This window comes from Triturus cristatus, chromosome 4_2 (assembly GCF_964204655.1).
Source record: "Triturus cristatus chromosome 4_2, aTriCri1.1, whole genome shotgun sequence".
Taxonomy (NCBI): domain Eukaryota; kingdom Metazoa; phylum Chordata; class Amphibia; order Caudata; family Salamandridae; genus Triturus; species Triturus cristatus.
The window spans coordinates 591096436-591118807 of record NC_140586.1 but is presented as its reverse complement, the minus strand read 5'-3'; the positions used below and the strand labels follow the sequence as shown (position 1 = coordinate 591118807).

The following is a 22372-nucleotide window of genomic DNA, read 5'->3' as shown; positions in this document are numbered from 1 at the left end:
ATTCCTCAAACACACACACATACTGGTTGGATTTGGCACGAGGGCGAGTCATGGTTGAGTGTATTAAATTTTATTAACAAGAGATTTCACAAAAATGAAATGCACTGTCAATAATTAAATTCACAAAAAACCAAACCAATGACTCACAGCTCGTGAGCTGTAAAGCCACGTCAAGGCACCAACCACTTTACAGGCCATTCACACACCTTTCATACGTGATACAAACAAGACCATTCGCACCACCAGGCACAAAAGCAACACATTACAAAATTCACCAAAAAGGGACAAGGTACACCCTGCTTCAGAAAGACAAATATTACTGCACAGCCATCTAATCCGCAAGCACACACACATACTGGTTGGATTTGGCACGAGGGTGAGTGATGGTTCAGTAGATACAATTGTATTAGCAAGTGATTTCACAGAAATGAAATGCACTGGTAATAATTGAAAGGGCGAGAAACTGAACCATTGACTCACAGCTCGTGAGCTGTAAAGCCACGACAAGGCACCAACCTCTTTACCGGCCATTCATACACCTTTCATACATGTGAGACATACAAAACCATTCACACCGCCAGCCGCGGGCCCATCACATAACAAAACTCACACCAGCACACAGCACCATTCAAGGGCCCATCACTTTCACACGCCCACAATCCAGACACAGCAACTACACAGGCTGATGGATTGCGTGGAGTGGCACTCAGCTAGCAGTGTGTGTAGTGACCAGCAGAAAGTCACTACTCACACACAGCCAGCAGAGCACCAGTCCACACACACCGCTAGCCAAACACCAGTCCACGCACACCGCTAGCCAAGCGCCAGTCCACGGACACCACCAGCCAAGCACCAGTCCGCACACACCACCAGTCCACGCACACCGCCAGCCAAGTACCAGTCCACGCACACCGCCTGCCAAGCACCATTCCACGCACACTGCCAGCCAAGCTCCAGTCCACGCACACCACCAGCCACGCACCAGTCCACGCACACCGCCAGTCCATGCACACCGCCAGCCAAGCACCATTCCACGCACACCACCAACCAAGTGCCAGTCCACACACACCAACAGCCAAGCGCAAGCCTACACACACCGCCATCACATTTAGGATTTTTTTTAGAAAAAAATAAAAACACAAACCAATTGCAAATAGATACAAATCTTCTAACAGAAAATCAGCAACTAAATACATTGCACTAACACCAACCTTGAAACAGAATCAAATTATCCAAAGAATACAGACCAGGCAGTTCACTTTACCACTCAAGAATCCTCCCAAAAATTATTTCGTGTGTGGTACGCTCTAAAACAAGCAGAGAGACACAGTGCAGGATGAGAAGGACAGTCGGGGCAGTACATACGACTCTCCTTCCACAAACCTTTTCGCCAACAGACTCTACATCTCCTACTGGGAAAATCTTTTGCGGGTGTGGGAGGAATGTGATCTGGAAAGTGGCGTTCTTTCAATCTAGCAACATCCTCCACCAGTCCAACTCTAGGAACACTTGCCTGTTCCACTACAACAAGGCTGCCTATTACAGACTCCTGAAACTTAGCAAAAGTCATCTTTGACTCAGGGCAAGAATCCTGGAACACAACAAAAGCATTAAACATTGCCAAGTGGAAAAGATGGATAGCCAACTTCTTGTACCAAATGTAAGCCTTACGAAGAGCAGTGTAAGGTTCCAACCTCTGATCTACTCTGTCAACACCACCCATGTGCCTATTATAGTCTAAAATGCACACAGGTTTGCGCGCTTCAGCGACCTGACCCCAAACAGTCACAGGTGCAGTGCTTTCAGAAAATGGCGCTTGGACTATTCCATGGAGGCAAAGACTCGATATCGAGAGGAGATAAAAGCTTATAAAAGGGAATTAAAAGCCGCCCAAGCAGTGCACTTCTCTGATAAGTTCTTAGCCGCAAAATCCAAACCTAGAGAAATTTTCCAAACCTTGCAAAAACTTACAAAGCTCCCTTCTCCAACTGCTTTGAAGGAAAAGTCTGTTTCCCAGTGCAATGATTTGGCTGAATTTTTTTCTGCAAAAGTAAATAAAATATATGCCTCCTTTCCCTGCACTCTCACTCCCACCCCTCCACTAATTCAGGATAACATTAAGACCTTAGACTCTGCCCCTGTCCCTTCACCTCTGCTCAGTCACTTTCCCTGCATGGACCTCGAAGTATTGGAATCCATGGCTCAGAAAGTAAAATCCGGATCTCCTTCTGATCCGGCACCCCCTGAAGCCATGATGCTGGTCCTTCAGACTGTCCTACCGATCATTAGGAACCTGATAAATGCCTCCATTGCCTCGGGCATTGTTCCTTCTGCTTGGAAACAGGCGATGGTCCGAGCACTGTTAAAAAAGCCCAATCTAGAACCATCGGACCTTGGGAACTATCGTCCGATATCCCTGCTTCCCTGGGTGAGTAAGATCGTGGAGAGGTTTGTCAATCTCCAGCTGGTCAACTTCCTTGAGGATAACCAGCTGCTAGACACCACCCAGACAGGGTTCAGGCCTAAGCATGGTACAGAATCTGCCCTCCTAATGGTCATCGAGGAGTCCAGGAAAATTCTCGATCGGAGAGGATCAGTGGCAGTGATCCTCCTTGATCTCAGTGCGGCATTTGACACGGTCAGTCATGCCACCTTACTGAACCGTCTTTCGGATGTCGGCATTGTGGACAAGGCGTGGCTCTGGTTAAAATCTTTTCTGAGCAACAGGTCATTCCAAGTGTTTGATGGACAGACAGTGTCTTCTAGCATTCCCCTGAAGTGCGGAGTCCCGCAGGGCTCCTCATTAAGCCCCGCGCTTTTTAACGTCTATATGAGGCCACTGGCTGAGGTAGTTCGTCCGTATGGAGTCAAGATCATATCCTATGCGGACGATACCCAGCTGGTGGTCTCATTGGCGCATGAGGCTTCTCAATCACGATCAGGGGGACTTACCGAATGTCTGGAGGAGGTGAAGACCTGGATGACTCAGTCATCACTAAAACTTAATGGGGACAAAACGGAGCTTATGCTCCTGGGCCCTGCCGACCCTACGTTTTTTAACTCACTGTGGCCCCCCTGTCTAGGTCTCCCCCCGCCCCCGAAGGATAACATCAAAAGCCTAGGAGTATGGCTGGACAGGAATCTCTCACTCAACACCCAGGCCACTAAGCTCTCAGCCACTTGCTTTGGAATACTCAGGACACTGAAGAAAGTTCTTCCTTTGCTCCCAATGGAGGCAAAGCAGATAGCCATACAGGGCCTGATACAATCACGGTTGGACTCCAACAACGTCCTATATCTGGGCGCACCAGAGTACACCTTAAAGAGACTACAGCTGGTACAAAACTGCGCCGCGCGTACTCTGCTGCAGATTCCTCGTAGATTGTCAGTAAAGGCGGATCTGATCAATCTTCACTGGCTCCCAGTGCGTAAGAGAGTCTCTTTTAAAGCGATGTGTATCGCCCATCAGGCTTTTTGGGATTCGGGTCCTCTAATCACCCGTGATCTAGTAAGCCAGTATCACCCAGGTAGAAATCTGCGTTCTAGTCAAGCCTTCATGGCAGCAGTCCCCAGAGTCACAAGGTCTAGATCTGGCGGAAGGACTTATGCCTTCAATGCCGCCAAGATCTGGAACTCCCTCCCGCTTCACTTGAGATCCAATCCTGATCTCGCCTCCTTTCGTAAACATTTAAAAACACACCTATTCAACTCCGTTTAATTTATCTCAGTTTGCTTTTCTTTTGGCTCTCAACCTCTCTACCCTTCATTGGTTCCTTTTCTAGCGCTTGGACGCCTCAGGGCAGCAATCGCGCTGTTATAAATTCACTTTACTTACTTACTTACTTACTTTCATCATGGATGGTAGTCAGCATGTAGACATCTCTCCTGTCTGTAAACTTCACAGCAAGAAGCTCCTGGCAACGCAACACACTGCACTGTCCCCGCACAAGCTTTTGACAAACAAGTTTTTTCGGGAAACCTTTACGGTTAGAGCGGATTGTGCCACAAGCAAGAGTGTCCACTTTGGCCACTTCCCTGAACAACCGCACACCAGTGTAGAAGTTATCTACATATAAATGGTGGCCTTTGTTAAAAAATCCTCTTCCACGTTCCCAAACAATTTTCTCAGTCACCCCAAAAGTGGACGGACAACCAGGGAGGTTAAACCTAGATTCCTTACCGGTGTACGCCCTGAAATTAGAGACATATCCAGTCCTACTGTCACACAGCATATACAGCTTTATTCCATAGCGTGCCCTCTTACTAGGAATGTATTGCCTAAAAACCAAGCGGCCCTTGAACAACACCAAAGACTCATCCACTGCAATTTGTTTCCCAGGAGCATAGATCTCAGGAAATCGATCAACAAAGTGATCAAGGACAGGCCTAATCTTAAAAAGACGGTCACAGTCAGGGTGATCTCGTGGCAACGCTAAACCATTATCAACAAAATGCATCATCCGAAGCAGTAGCAAATACCTGTCACGACTCATGACTGCCGGAAAAATAGACGTTGCCATCAAGGGACTGCTAGACCAATATGAAGACATTGATGGCTTCCTTAGCAAGCCCATCAAAAAAGTTAAACCCAAGAACTTCTTCATCTCTTCAACATTTGTGGGAGTCCACCGGGTAGCTCTAGAGTGTGGCTTAAGACTGGCACAGTTGTCCCTCAAAAACTGTTCGGCATACAAATTAGTCTGCTCAACAATCTCTGCAAAAAACACATCGTCCATAAACAACTGAAAAAAATTGACCGGCAAAAAGTTTTCAGTATTCACTCTAGACCCTGGAACACCAGTAAACTCTGGCAATGCCGGCTGCACCATGCCAGGGGCAACCCAGAGGTCATCACTTTCAAAGGGAAGCCTTGCAGCCCCAGCCTGCAGCCCAGAAGCCTCTTGCCGCACTACACCAACGGGAAGCCTTGCAGCCCCAGGCTGCAGCCCAGATGCCTCTTGCCGCACTATCTGCACATCAGTCTCCGCCTCTAACACAGGCACTTCATCCGCACTAAGAGTATCTTCATCATCCGATGACTCCATACGGAGAGACAACTCACTGCCAGAATCGTCCCCTGCCTCCTCTCCCTCAGATGCAGAGTCAGTCTCTGAACCAATATCAGAGGAAGACTCAAACAGCAAACCAACAACCTGCTGAGCAGTCATCCTGCGGCTAGCCATTATACTTACGAAGATAGAAGACTGCACAAACAAGTCAACAACAACCAACAATGTGCAAACCAAGTAAGTAAAGAAATGTGTACCTTTATCACAAAGATCAATGTACTCAAAAACTATACAATCCAATTACAAGAGACAGCTGCACTCACCAGAAACCAACTCTGTAGTGACACAGCAAAAACCAACGATATCAAACTAGAAAGAAGAAAAAAAAACAAATTACTCACAAGACAACAAAATACACATCGAGCACCAATGCAAAACGTTTTTGATACTCAAAAAACAAACATACTGCTATTATTACACCATGCAGAGAAATCAAACACATTTACATTGTACAAAAAAGAGTCTCTTACCAAACTACACAAACAGCAGAACCGCCAGAAACAACACGGCAAACTGAAAAGAGCAAAAGCTTTCACCTAGAACAAAAAAGTAAAAAAAGAAAAAACATTACTATTGCGATTCACAAAAAATAAAACAATAAACATTACAACATGCTATATTACTACCCAAATGGTCAATCGGGTTATCTTCCAGGTGGGGCAGAAAACAGCAGGGAAAAAAAAGGCTACTCTGTCCCGGGGCGGGTGGGCCAAATACATATTATAAAAATTGCCCCCTGGAAGCGACTCTTGCCAAAGGGGTCACTTCCGTTTTTATTTACACTAATTCCCTGGTGTCTAGTGGGCTTTTCTGCCCCCCCCTGGGGCCAGACACGGAGCGAAAGTGGACCGATCTGCCCCCAGGGGGGGCAGAAAAGTCTGTGCAGTAATTATCCCTCAGGGAAGCGACCTTTGCCCAAGGGGTCGCTTCCCATAACAATATTACGAAATTCCCTGGTGTCTAGTGGGCTTTTCTGCCCCCCCCTGGGGGCAGAAACGGACCGAAAGTGGACCGATCTGCCCCCAGGGGGGGCAGAAAAGTCTGTGCTCAAATTCTTCCCCAGGGAAGCGACCCTTGCCCAAGGGGTCGCTTCCCATAACGATATTACAAAATTCCCTGGTGTCTAGTGGGCTTTTCTGCCCCCCCTGGGGGCAGAAACGGACCGAAAGTGGACCGATCTGCCCCCAGGGGGGGCAGAAAAGTCTGTGCTCAAATTCTCCCCCAGGGAAGCGACCCTTGCCCAAGGGGTCGCTTCCCATAACGATATAACAAAATTCCCTGGTGTCTAGTGGGCTTTTCTGCCCCCCCGGGGGCAGAAACGGACCGAAAGTGGACCGATCTGCCCCCAGGGGGGGGCAGAAAAGTCTGTGCTCAAATTCTCCCCCAGGGAAGCGACCCTTGCCCAAGGGGTCGCTTCCCATAACGATATAACAAAATTCCCTGGTGTCTAGTGGGCTTTCCTGCCCCCCCCTGGGGGCAGAAACGGACCGAAAGTGGACCGATCTGCCCCCAGGGGGGGCAGAAAAGTCTTCCACAAATTCTCCCCCAGGGAAGCGACCCTTGCCCAAGGGGTCGCTTCCAAAATGGCCAAAAACAACATCCCTGGGGTCTAGTGGGGGCATTCTTGTCCCACGATCGGGATGCTGTGCGCGATCGTGGGACAGGAATGCCCAGCATTGAGACATCAGGGGAGAGGAAATACTCTTTCCTCTCCCCCGATGCCTCAAGGCCCTGGAATTCAGCCCCCCCCCCCGCAACACAGCACCAAAACACTTACCCTCCCCGTTGGACGCGCTGGAAGAAATGAATTCCAGCGCGTCCAACGCTTCCTGATGACGCCGGCGCGCGCTGTGCGCGCTGATGTCATCAGGAAGCGTGGGGGGGCTCGGGGGTGGCAGCGGAAACTCTTCCGCTGCCATCCCCCTCTGTGGGGGCACGATCGATGCCCCAGGGGGGGAGCGCCAGCGCTTCCCCCAGGGGCTGTGCTCATGACGGAGCGGTTCCGTCATGAGCACAGCTCAACCGATGCTCATGACGGAACCGTTCCGTCATGAGCATCGAAGGGGTTAAGTTGTTAGCTTTATGCTATACTTTCTTGTTACTATGCTAGTAGATGTAGCACCATTTTTAGGAACACACATCTATAATCTTAATCTGAGTCTCTTCTGAGCATCAATTTTAACCTGTACGTCCTGGGGTGATTACTCATGGAGATGAAATGAAGATAAAAGCACTGACACTGTAATTTTGAACACCCATTTGGGAGATTATCTGGGACTTCACACTAGGATTACACCTGATTGGTTATATATGATCACGACCCCTGCTTTTTGATATTCGCCTTTTGTGCATATTTATGGTCTTAATTCATCTTTTGAATTATTGGTTTACAGACACAGAGTTATCACAGTACACGATGGATGCATGGCATTTATGATCTCAGCTCCTGCAGCAATGTATTTGTGCTTTTTTTAAATCTGGGACAGCCCACAAGAGCTTTATAAATTGAATTAGCCCATTTTAGATCATGCTTTATATATGTGGTATGAATTAACCACAGGGCAAAATGGATATAGGTGTGTGTCTTAGTGAGAGATCGTTCCTCCCTGATACAAATGGTAGTGGGCCTTTGAAGGAGACACATATTCTGAGTAATAATTCCCACTACCATTCTGGTAGCATAAGACACTTTGCTGTACTGACTTTTGCAAATTGTGTTATTTTTGCGCCTCTTATGGCTTTTATTGTGCTTCCACCAGCAAACACTGTTGCACTTTATTGATTTATCTCCCTCTTGCTCATGCACTTCAACTTTTTTGATATACACATGAGTTATTATCATTACAAATATGCATTGGATTCTAAGTTTTTATCTGACATAGTTTAACTTGAATTTTAAGACGTAGTGTTTCTTCTAAGTTTATGATATGATGCCCGTTACTGTATTTACATATATTATTCATCTGGCTTTTCTGTCAAGATGCATTTATTCTAAATTAAATTTAGTTACAAGAATGTCAGAGGATAGGGTTACCAAACATCAAACATGCACAAATGGAAAAATGTTTCTACTATGTTTATTCTTCTGGTGCAATTTCATTTCATTGGGTGGTGGATGTTTGTGAGAAATTGGGTTGTTGGTTGACTGAAAAGTGATGTAAGCAGTCATGCTTAACTGAGAGGCCATGAGTAAATTGTTTATGCAGCACACAAACAGTAATAATGTGAAAACACAACACAAGAAAAATCCCATAGCAATTTAGAAAAGTAGAGAACATTTTAATAAATTATTTAATGCCACTAAAATCCAATCAGTAGAACCAGAGTTAGGAATTTTTCAAGTTTTCAGTAAAAACTAGCACCAAAAAGATCAACATCTACAAAAAGAACAAGGTGATGGATGGAATTAATCTAAGCCATTGGCAATCGCTAGGGACCTCATCCCAATCCATTGTTTTTCACTCACCATGCCACCTCAGTTTGAACACAGCATATGCAAATCAGTTTTGACCCTGCTCCTCATGGGAACAGTCTATCTGGAATGTCAGGCCAGGTCCTCCCTGAATCGGAACACATGCAACCTAGGACCGGTTTTGCCCTAGTTAGGGCTGTTCAGTCAGGTATAGCTTGGTTCTAGTGGCACAGCGAGCCCAGGACCCACTTCTGTGCATACCCTGCTCACTTAGGGAGTCAAATGCAAAAACAACGTGAAGGATGGAATGCTTGAATTAATCTCCACCACTGGCGATCACTCAGGCCGTATCCCAATCCATCTTTTTATGCCCATCATTCCACCTCAGTTTGGACACAGCCATATGCGAAATCAGGTCCTGTGCCCGGCCTGCGGTCCATCATGCATGGTCTGAAATTTTGACTTTGTCCCAGTCCAGCGTTACCAGATACCTCAGTTGGTGCTTTGCACTTTTTGGCACTATTTTTACCTACATCTTTAAAATTGCATATCTCCAGTTCTAATGATTGGATTTTTGCTGTTTTGGTATCAAATAATGTATTAAATATTACTACCTTCTTTTTTTAAATTGGTGTGGGAATTTTCTTGTGTATTGTTTTCACTTTATTGTTGTTTGTGTGCTGCATAAACACTTTACACATTGTCTATAAGTTAAGACTGACTGCTTTTGTGCCAAACTACCAGAGGGTAAAGAACAGACTAATTTAGTGACTTTGTGTGGTTCACCCTGATAAAGTTTGTGGCTGTTGCTTGAGTAGGATTCACCACCCCCTCCACACACTGACTTTGATCCCTTCCTCTGTTCCCAGTCTCTCCTGACACTGGTCTCTTCCCCTCCTCTCACAACCATCATTGATTCCTTAGCTTATCACTCCATGCCTCTCCACTTGGTTCCCCTTCATCCCTGCTTTCTTGCTCATTTTCTGCTCTATCACAGAACATCCCACCACTCTTCATTAACATTCCGTAACCCACAAACATAAGGTTTTTATCCCCTGCGTTTTCCGGGTTCTTCCCCATTTTAACTTCTCCCCATTGATTTCCAAATAGTCAGGCCTGCAGGGTTATTAACCCTTTTGTTTTTTACCACCGAAGCAGTAGCCGACCTATGGGCTTATTCCTATTTTACAATAAATCCTTTCTGCAAACTCAAGCAATGATCTTATAGTGGGTCTGGTGGCATTATTCCCAAAAACCAGGACGATACATTCCTCAGTTTCAACCAGTGTCTGCACTGAGACATGGTGTGTGTGATGCCAGAGGGTGAAGCCAGACAGCAAGGAACAGTGCTGGGTGATCTGCTTATGTTATACACCACAAACCGCATAGTAAGTCACGCCAGTTCCCTGGTTAAATGTATAGCAGGAATGTGGCTTTTACTTTAGTATTTCTTAGTAAGTTGTTTATCTCAAGACCTTGTTTTGGTGTACAACGTACTCCCGTCTTACATTGCCAAGCCTTGTTTAATATAATAATCATTCTTTTACACTACTTCTGTTCGTTCTGTTGCCATGTTAGGGTGTATTTAAATACCTGACCAATTCACATCGCGATGTTACAGTCTTACCCCTTTTATGCAGGGCTTGGCCTGGGCCTTGGTGGTTCATGCTGAAGATGACAAAGTGTAATATGACCAGAGAGGTCTATTGGCTTTGCCTATGCTTGTAATGCGAACAGTTTTGGAGATGAAAAATAATCACGTTTTGAATAGTATATCTATTCTAGAGTCCTAAAAAATAAGCGTTAATGGTAAATGTGCTTGGTTTATCGAGGCTGTGCCTTGCATTCCTCTGTTGTTAGAATTTTTACTTGGCATGCCTAAGCCTAGCTATCATTTTGCAAATATTTGTTGTGGGACTTTTCTGAAACATTGCCGTTTTTAAGAAATAATCAAATAGGCAACAGCTGCATGTTGCTTTTTCGTTAAAAAGTTTATTATTCCAGTTCACAAGACATTTTGAAATACAGTTTCTTAAAAATCACATAACGATCCTGTTTTCATTTTCTAAATGTAGGCATTTACACTGTTTGCTACCCACTTCCTGGAGCTATGCCACATGGATGCTTTATACCCTAATGTTGAAAACAACCATTTTGAAGTGCAACACGTAAGAAGCAGCACAGGGGCCAAGGAAAGTATTTCTTATACTTACGTGCTATCCAGAGGTCACACGGAGGAGAAAAACTATGGTAATGTGCGGTGCATTTATGATTTATTTAGTTATTTGTTTATTTATGTTCTTCCTTTTTTTATTGTTGTAAAGCTTGCTGTAACTGTTTCGGCTGCCTGCTTAAAAAGTCGAGGGTCAGAGCTTCAATTTTAGTATGTACATGGTTAGCTAAGGTATGTACAATCAGTTCTAAAAACGCTGGATATTATACAGGAATCTTTCATACCTATCTGCACATCTTGTATGTTACCTACAATAGGAAGGTGGATTAAAACAGCTAAATAAATTCATGTAGCACAGACAGTTAAAACAAATTCACGCACTCAAGCTCAGAAGTGCAGAAAGATAATAAGCAGAGAACTAGTATGAATTAGGATCCTTGCTACCTCTCTGCTAGAAGCGCTCAATTCAGTCTAAAAGCTGTGAGGTTCCTTCATTTGTTCTGTCATTACAATAAAGGATAATAATCCCAGAGGTGGTTCTGTTATGACAACTTTAAACACTCCTGTGATTGCTAAGAGGGTGATAATACTAGACCTGGGCATAATTTTAAATACTCCAGATTAATTGGAGTAATTTGGTAATTCTGAGTTACTTTTGTGACCCATAGTTACTGATTTTATAGCCAAAACGCCAGGCTACATAACGGATTCTCCCGTTCGGGGAAAATCAGACCATGAGAAACACTGAAATAACGCAATAGCTCAAATGCACACGTTTGTCTTTTGGCTAACGCAATCAGACCGCTCAGCTGTCATTTCATACACAAGTGGTAGTACTTTAATGCGGGGAGTCACTGGCCATCATGTTGAGTAGATTTTTTACTCGAGCTGGGAAATCAGCTTGAAATGCATTGGAACTCAATCAACTTGAAATGCATTTTCGAATTGATATTTTACCCGAATGGACCATTTTGGGATTTTTTTGTGTGCGAAATGCACTTTTTTCCCTTTCTTTTTTTTAAACAGGAAGGAAGTGCCCTAGAAACCGGGTGGCTACAGTACATACAGTAGCAACTTCCTCTTCCTGTCCTGAAGTATCCTCCATCTGCTTTGTCCAGCCCTTGGTCACTTTGGATTTCGATTTTGGAGGGAATGCATCACTTTATCTCGTTGACTGCAATCTCTGCTGTATCCACACCATTGGAATTTTGACTTTCTGTAAGTAAGTAGGTTCAATGCAGCACTTAAGGAACATTTGTTGTTTGAGGAAGGGCAAGCACCAGTATTTTCTGTTCCTTTTTCTTTGCTGGTGGGTGGCCTGGACTGGGGGTGCCATGTGGAATTAACTTGTTTTACCTGGAAAGGTTTGCACTTCTTTGATTGTGCACACCTAGGGTTACATATACTTTTTCTCCATTTTCCTGCGGGGGGTTTTACATTTTACACTGATTTACCATTTAACTGTGATGTTGTTTTACTGTTTAGGTCCTAGTTTGTCCTGCACTAGGACTTGGATGCATTTGTGATGTGTTTTTCACATTCCCACTGCTGCTGTGCAATATGCTTTAAAAATAAAACATCTAGTGTGTTGTTGATGGCTACGGATTAAATACAAAAAGTAGGTCATTTTGTTTTTTCTGCGCCTGTGGCTGGCTACGATTGGGGTGGCTCCTGAAGCCCAGGGCCATGTACCCTGACATTTTCCTTTGTTCTCAGCTACCGTCTTCGTGAACACATTTTTTTGTAAGTTTAGGTATGTGTCACATGGTTGATATTGTGGTTGGAAAAATTAATTTAATTTAAATTTTTCGCATTGCTGATTTAATGGTGATGGCTAAAGGGCAGTTGCATATGTGGGCTAGACTCTTGCAATATACTTCTAAGGTTGTTCAGGGACAAAGTACCATATCTGAATTTAAAATTGGTGGATCTCACTTGAGGTGGTTCAATTTGATCTGAAAACTGCTCGAACACCATATTATATTTAAAATGTATAAATCTTTTGGTTTGGGAGCCAAGATCTGAATTGGTCTGCAACCTCTCATCAATGTAGCTCCAGTATTTTGACTTCAGTTGAGCTATTATTTCTTTGTTGATCTGCTCTGGATTATCCCAAGCAGAATGTATTTCTAGTTTATAAATCCAATACTTTATGTGTCTGAACAAGTGTAGTAAACTAGAGTTATTCAGGTCTCTTGCCTCTAAAAGCTCTTGGCGTAGGGGAATCAGTGATTTGCTTATCCATACCCTGAGACAGTAATTCAGTTTTTTTAGGGCTACTACATGTGATGTGTTTTTTAATCACAAATCAAAATGTGGCGAGATGAGTGGAGTAATGTGTGGCAACATAAGTGCAGCTCGCATAAACCTTTTCTTCATTTTCTCTAATTCCCCAGTTTGTTCCAGACCTAAAATTTCTGATCCATACAGAGCTGCACCAAACCCTCTAGCACGGTAAATTTCTAGTCCAGATTTAATCGGTCGGAAGTTAGATTGATTAATTAATTAGATTACGTTTTTTCACCAGGGAGGAGAACATGGCGGCCAGCGTCTAGTGGGTCGCGGAGGTGCCGCCAGAGCATTGCTAGGATAGTTTCGATTCCCATGCCCTAGATAGCCAAAACAAGTCTATAGCGGAGACCCTCTCTTTAGACTTCAGTTCTTAGGCTCACTTTAAAGTTTTTTCTTGTTTTCTCGTTTCTCGATTTTTTTCCGTACTCTCAAAACTCACCGTGGATGTGCCGCTTGGTGGTTCCGTTCCTGTAGCGAGGTAGCGAGGCAGTGGAGCGCTCTCCTCTGGTGGAGGGCCTCCTGAGCCTTTGGGATCGGCGCTTTGGCATCAGGGTGGAGGAGACGGCGGAAGCAGCGGAGCGGCCTTGGAGGAGGCCGGCCCTGGAGCTCCGAAAGGGAAGAGGTGCGGCTGCTAGAATCTCCTTCCGGGGGAAGGGGGGTCACGGAGCCAGTGGGCTGGAGGGTCTGTCAGGGAGAAGAGCTGCGAAGAGTGCAGAGGAGACTCTGGACACAGCCATTTACGATTCCGGTGAGTTGGCAAACTCGAGTAAAGGTCAGTTGCAAGAGGCACTATTGGGAAGTGAGAGCTCCTGTAGCATTAGCACCGTGTTAAACGATTTTCAAGGGAAGTCTCCTTCGGTTCTGCCCCCAGGCTCACATCCACACCCACACCCACGATATCTCTTGAGGAAGATTAAGAGAGAAAGAGGGGGTAAAGGAGGTGAAATAAAATTAATATCAGGAGGTGGAAAAGCGGTGGGAGAGGAGGACAAAAATAAAACGGCGAAGAGAACAAAAGAAAGGAAAACTACCATTCAAAAGGAGAAATCTAGGCAGGACATAAGGGTTACTCCCTCCTTAAGGACTTTTTTTAAGGCTATACCTCAAACAGTTTTCCTTGCAGAGAGCAGGATGGAGGGGGAGAAGAGAGATAAAGGTGAAAAGGCAACAGAAAAAAAGAAGAAGATCATAGAAAGTGAGATTTCTAATAGCATGCCTATAGATGTCAGTGAGTGGAGTGAAAACATCTCCCCTAACAGATACCAAATTCTGGCTGAGGTTCCTGCTGAGGAGGATATTACTATGAATACCCAGAACTCCCTAGTGCCCTAAAATATATCACAGCAACGATAAATTCCCAAAGTTCAGGGTCAAGATCTAGACGACCTAGGAGCGTTAGGAGGGGCTGCGGGAGAGGAGTTGATGCTGAGTGGGATGTTAAAGGCTCTTAAAGTGGAGATAAGGTCTAGGTTTGAGACATTAGGAAAATCAGAAAGAGATAAGACAAGCTTGTGATAACTTGGAAAAAAAGATTGACGATCTTAGTAGTAGAACGGCCCAGTTGGAGGAGGAAGTAAAGGAGATGAGGGAGCGAGTAAGCTTAAATACAATTGAAATTACGAAGTTGAAGTCCTCTGATGGAGAGTACTTGGAGAGGGTTGAGAGGGTGGAAAACTTCCAGAGAAGGAATAACATAAAGCTTTTAAAGGTCCCGGAAGGTAGAGAGGGGGAGGATATAAAAACTTTTGTAGTACGAATAATTAAGAAAGAACTACAGCTGGAAGAGTCTGAAGATGAAATAAGTAAAGATATCCAGCGTGTGCATAGAGACCCGTTCAGGTTAAACTCAAATAGGAAAAAACCTAGGAAAATTTTGATTAATTTTTCAACATTCTCCCTAAAGGAGAAAATACTTTCTAAAGCATTGAGTTTGAAATCAGTAGAAGTAGAAGGAGAAAAGTATGAATTTCGTTCGGATGTTTCAGCTGCTACCTCAAACAGGCAATGAGAGTTAGGCAAAAGGATGGATCAGCTGAGAGGCCTGGGGGCGGTGGTTCAGTTAAGATTCCCTGCTTATTTAAAAGTGATGATTAATAATAAAATGCTTATTTTCCATTCTGCCGAAAAAGTAGATGAGTTTTTAAAGGACTTTCAAGCTACTAGAAAAAAAAAAAAAAAATTTGGTCATGTCAGTAAATAACAATATAAGTCGTAAGGGAAGAATGGGGATGGAAGAGTGATGATATAGCTTTTCTTTTTCAAGGGTGGAGGTGTTAAACAATGAGAGGGGGGAAAACTTTTTAGAATGTCTGGAATTTAAAAGGGAAGGAGAAAAAAAAAAAACTTAAAAATATAATTATTGTATAGATAGTTGTTGTTCCTATTTTTTTCCTTTTTTTCTTTTCCTTCCCTAAGGGCCTTCCTCTTCTCTTTTCCTAAGGGTCCTAATAGGGCATGGAAAAAACACTTTTTAAAATTTGGGTGGTATACGCTCTGGGGGAAAATCCAGATGACCAATTGGTCATTGAGGATGTGGGGTGGGGGTTCTCTATGGGAGGGGAGCACACAGGGTGGGGAGCAGAGGGAAAAAATAAAAAAAAATAAGCCCTCTATAACCTCTAAAACCTCTTATAATTTGTTCATAGAATTTGGACACTTAATAGCATTAGAAGATGGGTAGTAAAAAAGTTGGCAACATAAAAATGTTATCCTGGAACGTAAATGGCCTACGGGTAAGGAGTAGGAGGATGAAAATACTTCAGTACTTGAAAGATTCTCCAGCCCATATTATCATACTTCAGGAAACTCACCTGACCGAGAAAGAGGCAGTGGAATTATTTAAGTCTGTGAAATGGGTGGCACAGTTTGCATGTACAGCACAGACAGCAGTGACTAAAGGGGTGGTGATTCTATTGAAGCGTGGGGCTCAAGTTAGCTTAGATTCCTTTTCATCAGACAAGGCAGACAGATGGATAGTTGCTAAAGTTAAGATCTCAGTTAGATTATTCATAATAGCAGGATATTATGGGCCAAACCAGGATGATGTGAGACCCTTGCAAGATCTTTGGGAGAGGCTTTTAGACTCATCTGATCCAATTATCCTGGCTGGTGACTTTAATGTAGTGCTGAACAAAACATTAGATAGGTCCATATGCAGCAAAGCACAAACAAACCCTAATATGCTCAGATTAATTAAACAAATTATCAAACATTTAGGGTTGCTTGATATTTGGAGATGGAAAGCAGGTGAGAAAAAGGACTTTACTTTCTTCAATAAAAAATATAGACATCAGTCCAGAATAGATTATTTCTTGGTTGACTATAAGATTAGAGATGAGGTACAGCAGGTTGAGCATATATGAGCCCATCTGTCAGACCACTCGGCAGTAATGCTTATGTTAAAGGTCAAGGATGTTGCGGTTCAGTCTAGCTGGACTCTAGACCGCACAATTTTACTGGAGGAGGAGGTGATAGAAACACTTAAAAAAGAAACAGAAGAGTTTTTTAAAATCAATTGGGGATCAGTGGCCCCTGGTATTGCTTGGGATACTTATAAGGCGTTCCTGAGGGGGAGGCTAGGAGCTCTAGGAGCTGAGAAAAGGAGAAACTACTATAAAGAAGTAACATCACAGGAAGGAAAGATCCGTTCTTTAGAAAAAGAATTAAGAAACTCTAGCATAGATGAGCAGACGAGGGTTAGTATGCTTCAAGAACTGTTGCAACAGAAGGCTAATATGTCAGTGGTAATACAAGAAAGGGTAAGAAAGAGATGGGAAGCAAGTCAAATGGCACATTTTGAGTATAGTGAAGGGTGTGGGAAACTCCTAGCTTGGAAAGCAAAGAAAGAACAACTGAGAAATAGGGTTGAGGGAATTATCAATGAACAAACAGGCAAGCTAGTTGAGGACAGTGAAGGGATTGAGCAAGTTTTCCATAACCATTTTAATAAAGTATATCAGGAAGATCTTAAGCCATCTAAAGATACCCTTAGTAAATGGGTAGGATCAGGTATGAGAAATTCCTTGTCAAGGGAATAAGCGGATCTTCTTAATGATAAAATAAAAGTTCAGGAAGTGGGAAATATAATGGCGCATCTAAAGAAGGGGAAGGCCCCAGGGCCAGATGGCATTCCACAAGAGGTTTATAAAATCTTGGCGGATACCTTAGCTCCCATCCTAACTAAAATGTTTAATGAGCTGTACATTGAACATGAGGTCATGCCAGCCTCCTGGAAGGAAGCCACGATAGCCTTGATACTGAAACCTGGAAAATGCTCAAAAAAATGTGACTCATACCGCCCCATTTCCCTACTGAACAGCGATTATAAGATCTACACGAAGATTGTGGCGGATAGATTAAACAGGCTGATGGTGGATTTAACTCATGAAGACCAAAAAGGTTTTACCCGGGGGAGGTTTTTGAAAGACCTGACCTTCTCCCTGATCGCCACGATTGATCTAGCATCTACATACAATTTGCCCTTAGCCTTGGTGGCCTTGAATGCTACCAAGGCTTTTGATAGGGTAAATTGGATATATCTGAAGGAAGTAATTACATCCCTGAACTTAGGTATACATTTTAGTTACGCTTTGGCTGGTCTCTATCAAGCTCCTCAGGCTTGAATTCTAATTAATGGCTCCTTGTCTCAACTAGTAAAGATCTCAAGAGGTACGAGGCAGGGGTGTCCCCTATCGCCTTTGCTTTTCAACTTATATATAGAGCCTCTGGCTAGGAAGATCAGAGAAGATCCAGAACTTCAGTCTTTTAGATTTGCTGGTTGGGAGAAAAAACTGGGGCTTTATGCTGATGATGTAGTGATCCTCTCTACAAATATAAGAGAAACCTGGCCGCGTTTAATGGCCTTAACAACTGACTTTGGGATGGCCTCAGGTTACGAGGTTAATGAAGATAAGTCCGAAGTTATGACTTGGAATATAGAGGAGTCACCTGGGAAGGATGAGATTAGATATTTGGGAGTAATCATACCACATGACATTGACAAGATAGCAAAACTTAATTTTGATAAGGTTCGGAAGGAAATTGTTAAACTTTTAAAATCCTGGTCTCACCTCCAACTAACAATTTTCGGAAGAAGTAACTTAATTAAAATGGTAATTCTTCCAAAGCTTACTTTCCTCTTTGACACAATACCTCTACCTTTTAAAACGCTATGGCTTAAGAAGCTACAAGGTGACTTGGGTTCTTTTATTTGGGCAAGCAAAGGACCAAGAAAAGCGTGGAAGAAGCTACGAAGAAGGTCTGAGAAAGGAGGAATTGCTTTACCAGATCTCCTCTTCTACTCATGGGCTTTTCTTTTGAAGAATGGCAAGTATCTCTTTAACTCACCTAACCCCTCAACCGCAGGAGGCTTGTGGTATACTATAGCAAACCTAGAATTAGGTGGGAAGGAAGGTTTTATTTTTAAATATGCCGACCCCAAATTCTTTAAAAAGGTCAGGTTGAAAATCTTGAAAGGGTTTGCAGAGACCTGGTACAACGTGAGAAGAACTTTGAAAATTCCATACTATAGTCTTCTAGCCCCTATCTGGGACAGCCCCGGCTCTCCAGAGTGGACAAAAGATAGCTTGGCTAAACGCCTATTACAGGGAGGTCTTAGACAATGGGACCAGCTAATAAAGGATGGGAGACTTATTTCCTGGGAGAGCTGTAGTCAGATCACAAATTTCAGTCTCTCCAGATTCAAATACATACAAATTCAGAGCTGGTTCTCTGATCCACGAACAAAAATAGGGGAACAGAATGAGTTAGAGTTTCAACTTATGCTGCAACTACGTCGAAAAAAGGAGGTGGCGATGATCTACTGGTTATTGGAGGATGCTGAAGATGGAGATTTTACGCTTCCAATGGAGCTGTGGGGGAAATACTTGCCGGAATCATCGCTGGAAAAGTACTGGCAAGTATCTATGGCTATGCTATTTAAATCAGTTAAGCCCACGCACCTGAGAAGAAATCATCTCTTTTCCATCCATAGAGCATACTGGTCACCTCTGAAGTTGTCAAAGTTTGGGAGAAGAGGAGAAGTTCTTTGTCCAAAATGTGGTAAAACGAAGGCAGATGATGTCCACATGTTTTTAGAATGTGTATAGTTGCAAACCTATTGGAATGAAGTGACTGTGATGTTATCCCAAATGCTTAAGCTGCAAGTTAAGGTAAGCGTCGTATTTGTTATATTTGGGCAATTGGAGCCCGAAGTAAAATTTACTAAAGATCAGGCGAGACTTACCTTTTACATTGCATTGCTTGCACGAAGAGAAATCTGCAAACTGTGGGTGTCTCCTCTCTCCCCAAATATAGATAACTTGCTACATTCTGTTAACTATTTAGTCACCTTAGATGAAAAGAGCACTAGAGATGTACATTTTTGGCTCCCTTTTACTGAATAGTGTAATGATCTGAATAATAATAGGTAATCCCTTAATGGTCCTATGATTATGCCTACCAGCCTCGCTAAACATTCAGGTTTATGGTGTATATGCCTTGGTTTCTGCTGGGCGAAAAAAAAGAGAAAGAAAAAAGCGGACAAATTGGTACGTTTCCCCCTTCTTTCCTCTTGTACTTTTACATATACCTACCCATATTGCCAAAGCATAAAGGGGCAGAGGCGTCAGGTGCCCATCGAAATGTGCAAAAGAGGAAGAACGCTGTCTTGTCTTCCTAATAAAGAGGCTTATGAGGACTTTAAGAAAAAAACAAAAAAAAAATGTAATTAGATTAATTTCTTTACAATCGTAGACCCAGCATGGTGTAGTGTCAACTGGCTTTTTGCTATTTGTGGAGCCCATGTTAGCGGGCTGGCGATTCTCACTCCCAAATAGTCGAAAATCCTTGATCTACTCTAAGAGGGAAGTGTCTAGATTCATTTTCCCTCTAAAGGACCTATGAGGACAGAATTAGTTAATGTATTTATTTCAATTTTTGCCATATGTTCTTTGTTCTCCATGCCTTCTTCTTTGCTGACCATGCTACAGTCCATTAATATCAATGGGGTAACCCAGTAATGTACAGAACCTGGATATGAATACAGTGAACAAACAATGGTTCTGCTATATCAATTTTCTGAAAGATAATTCCTTCTTTGCTACAGTGGCCATTTTATGTAGCCAGTGTGGGTGTGCGTGGGGGCCATTTTGTCTTTACTTTCCATGCCTCCTTCTTCGCAACCATGTGGTGGATGAGCTAGATTCCACAATTGTGTGCAGCCAGTATGTGCTTCAGTCGCTTTATTCGACTTTTAAAAGCAATTTTTTTGGAACATTGATAGAAGAGCCCTATGATATTTTTGCTCATTTGTTACCTGATTTATTTATTTGTGCTTGTGGCTGTATGTAGAACAGTGTTGTTGTTTTCATTAATTTGTTTTCAATTGTTGCCTGCCTCCCATAGAGTCCCCATGGACCCTAGTGGAGCAACAGCAATTATCTAATGTAGTTAAAGAAAGTGTGAACGGCCCAGAGATCCTGATACTGGATATGAATCCCTAGTGTAGGTGGAGGAACTTTATTCAAGGCTCTGGACCTTGACAGCCTTGAATAAACAGTTGTAGGGGGCTTGTGAGCAGGTGTTCCTCCTTTCAAGGATTTACCTAAGGACCCTACGTGAGCTTTTCTTCTTAACGATCAACAAAAATTGGATGTTTAATACACTGTTCTATTCCAACCTGAAAATGCACAGACTAATTGCTGATACTATCATGATGGACTGTAACGACTAGCCTTGAGAGAGCCCTGACCCTACCTGCCACAAACACGTGTCAGCTGTTCATTTTCCCTCACATTTTATATTATGAAAAATCACAAATGAGTGAAACGGACATAACAATGTGGTGAAAAAAAGAATCTTTTTCACTCAAACCAACCTGGATTACTGTATTGAATTCAAGTAAGGAATTATCCCTTTAACAAGAATACTACTCTGGAAAGGAGGAACACCTGCTCACAACCCCCCCCCCCCCCAGCAATTATCTAATGTATTTTGTAGTTATTGTTGCTTCCCTTTCATAGAGTCCCTATGGGGCCTTAGTGGGATACCAGCAATTTTCTAATGTATTTTTTCATTTGTGCCTTCCTCCCCTGCCTCCCATAGACCCCATAGGACCTGGTCAGGTGCCAGCAAATATTTCATATATCTTTTACCATTTTTACCTTCCTCCAGTAGAGTTCCCATGAGCCGGTGGGGCACCAGCAATCATTTATTGTATTTATTATATTTTTTCCCTGTATCCTTCGCCTCCTATAGATACCCCATGGCTCTGGAGGGACACAAACTAACCTTTTCTGTGTAATGTTGTCATGTGAAAAAATAGTTTATGAATGTTTTGGGTGAACTATTGTTATGCATTTACGATGATGATGACTTCACTTGTGTTACATTGGCTGGATTCTTCTTGCACACGTTTTACTGACTTTTATGTTACTTTACCTATAGGTGTTGCAGAAGACATCACACATAGTATTGATACAGAGAGATGTCTGTGAAGGAATCAGCTGACAGTGGCACCCGAGTCCTTCTATGCTAAATGCTTCTGCTCCTAATACTAAGTGCCAACTGCTAGTGCTAAAAATATGGCCCCTAAGAATGTGGTTCCTGCAAAGAAAATAGCCAATGGGGAGAAGAAGCCAGTTGCCACCACTGACATCAAGCCCTCATGCTTTCTCAGGAAAAGTGACATACTTGCTGCACACTCTTCTAGGCAGAAAGAGGCTTAGACCATCACTCCTGCATCCACGGCACCAACACCACCAAAACCTGAGGCCATATCTCTCAGCGCAGCAGTAACTGCAGTCTTGGAGGGCATTGCATCTGAAATTGAACTGTCTCAGCCATAAATCAAATCATCGCAGGAAAGTTAACAAATGGAGCCGCAGTTAGCAACATATCTTCTGGAAGTAGGAGCAGAACAGGAGGTTGAGGTTCCTGCTGAGCAGGATGTTGTCGAGAAGACTACTCTTCCCCCTTTGGCTTCACGATCTCCAGCAAAGGAAAGAAAGAGTACTCCTGCATCATCTCTCAGCCCCACTTCTGATGAGCTGGACATGGATTGGACACAGGGCGAGTCTGAGGGACAAAGGTAAAGGAAGATTCCTGAAAGCCTTGCAAGTGAGGAAGGCAGTGATAATGACAAATAAGTGACCATCAGTGTGCAGAGTGCCACAGAGGAGGTACAGGTCCTTTTAGCCAACCTGCTCAGAGACATGTGGTTCACCAACACTGCAAGCTCCCATATTTGCAAGACCGCAGAAACCTGCAGCAGCCAGAACTACCACTCCTACCACATTTGCAGCACACCTTACAGAAAGCCTCCAATTCCATGATTTGGCCCTGTAAGAAAGCTCTCCACATCAGTTTGTGATTTCATTATGCTTAGCCAGCGCAAAATCTCAATTTGCTCTGTTTGCCATTTTGGAC

The 22372-nt window shown here is 43.4% G+C and overlaps 1 protein-coding gene across 1 annotated transcript in view; it reads left to right on the top strand.

Annotated features, from left to right (window-relative positions):
• The window catches only part of MSH4 (mutS homolog 4), a 1782190-nt gene that overhangs the window by 1625522 nt on the left and 134296 nt on the right, over window positions 1-22372 (top strand). The window contains exon 19 of the mRNA XM_085599942.1: window positions 10557-10731. Within this exon, the coding sequence (XP_085456068.1) occupies window positions 10557-10731 (175 nt within the window). The remainder of the gene's footprint in view (window positions 1-10556; window positions 10732-22372) is intronic.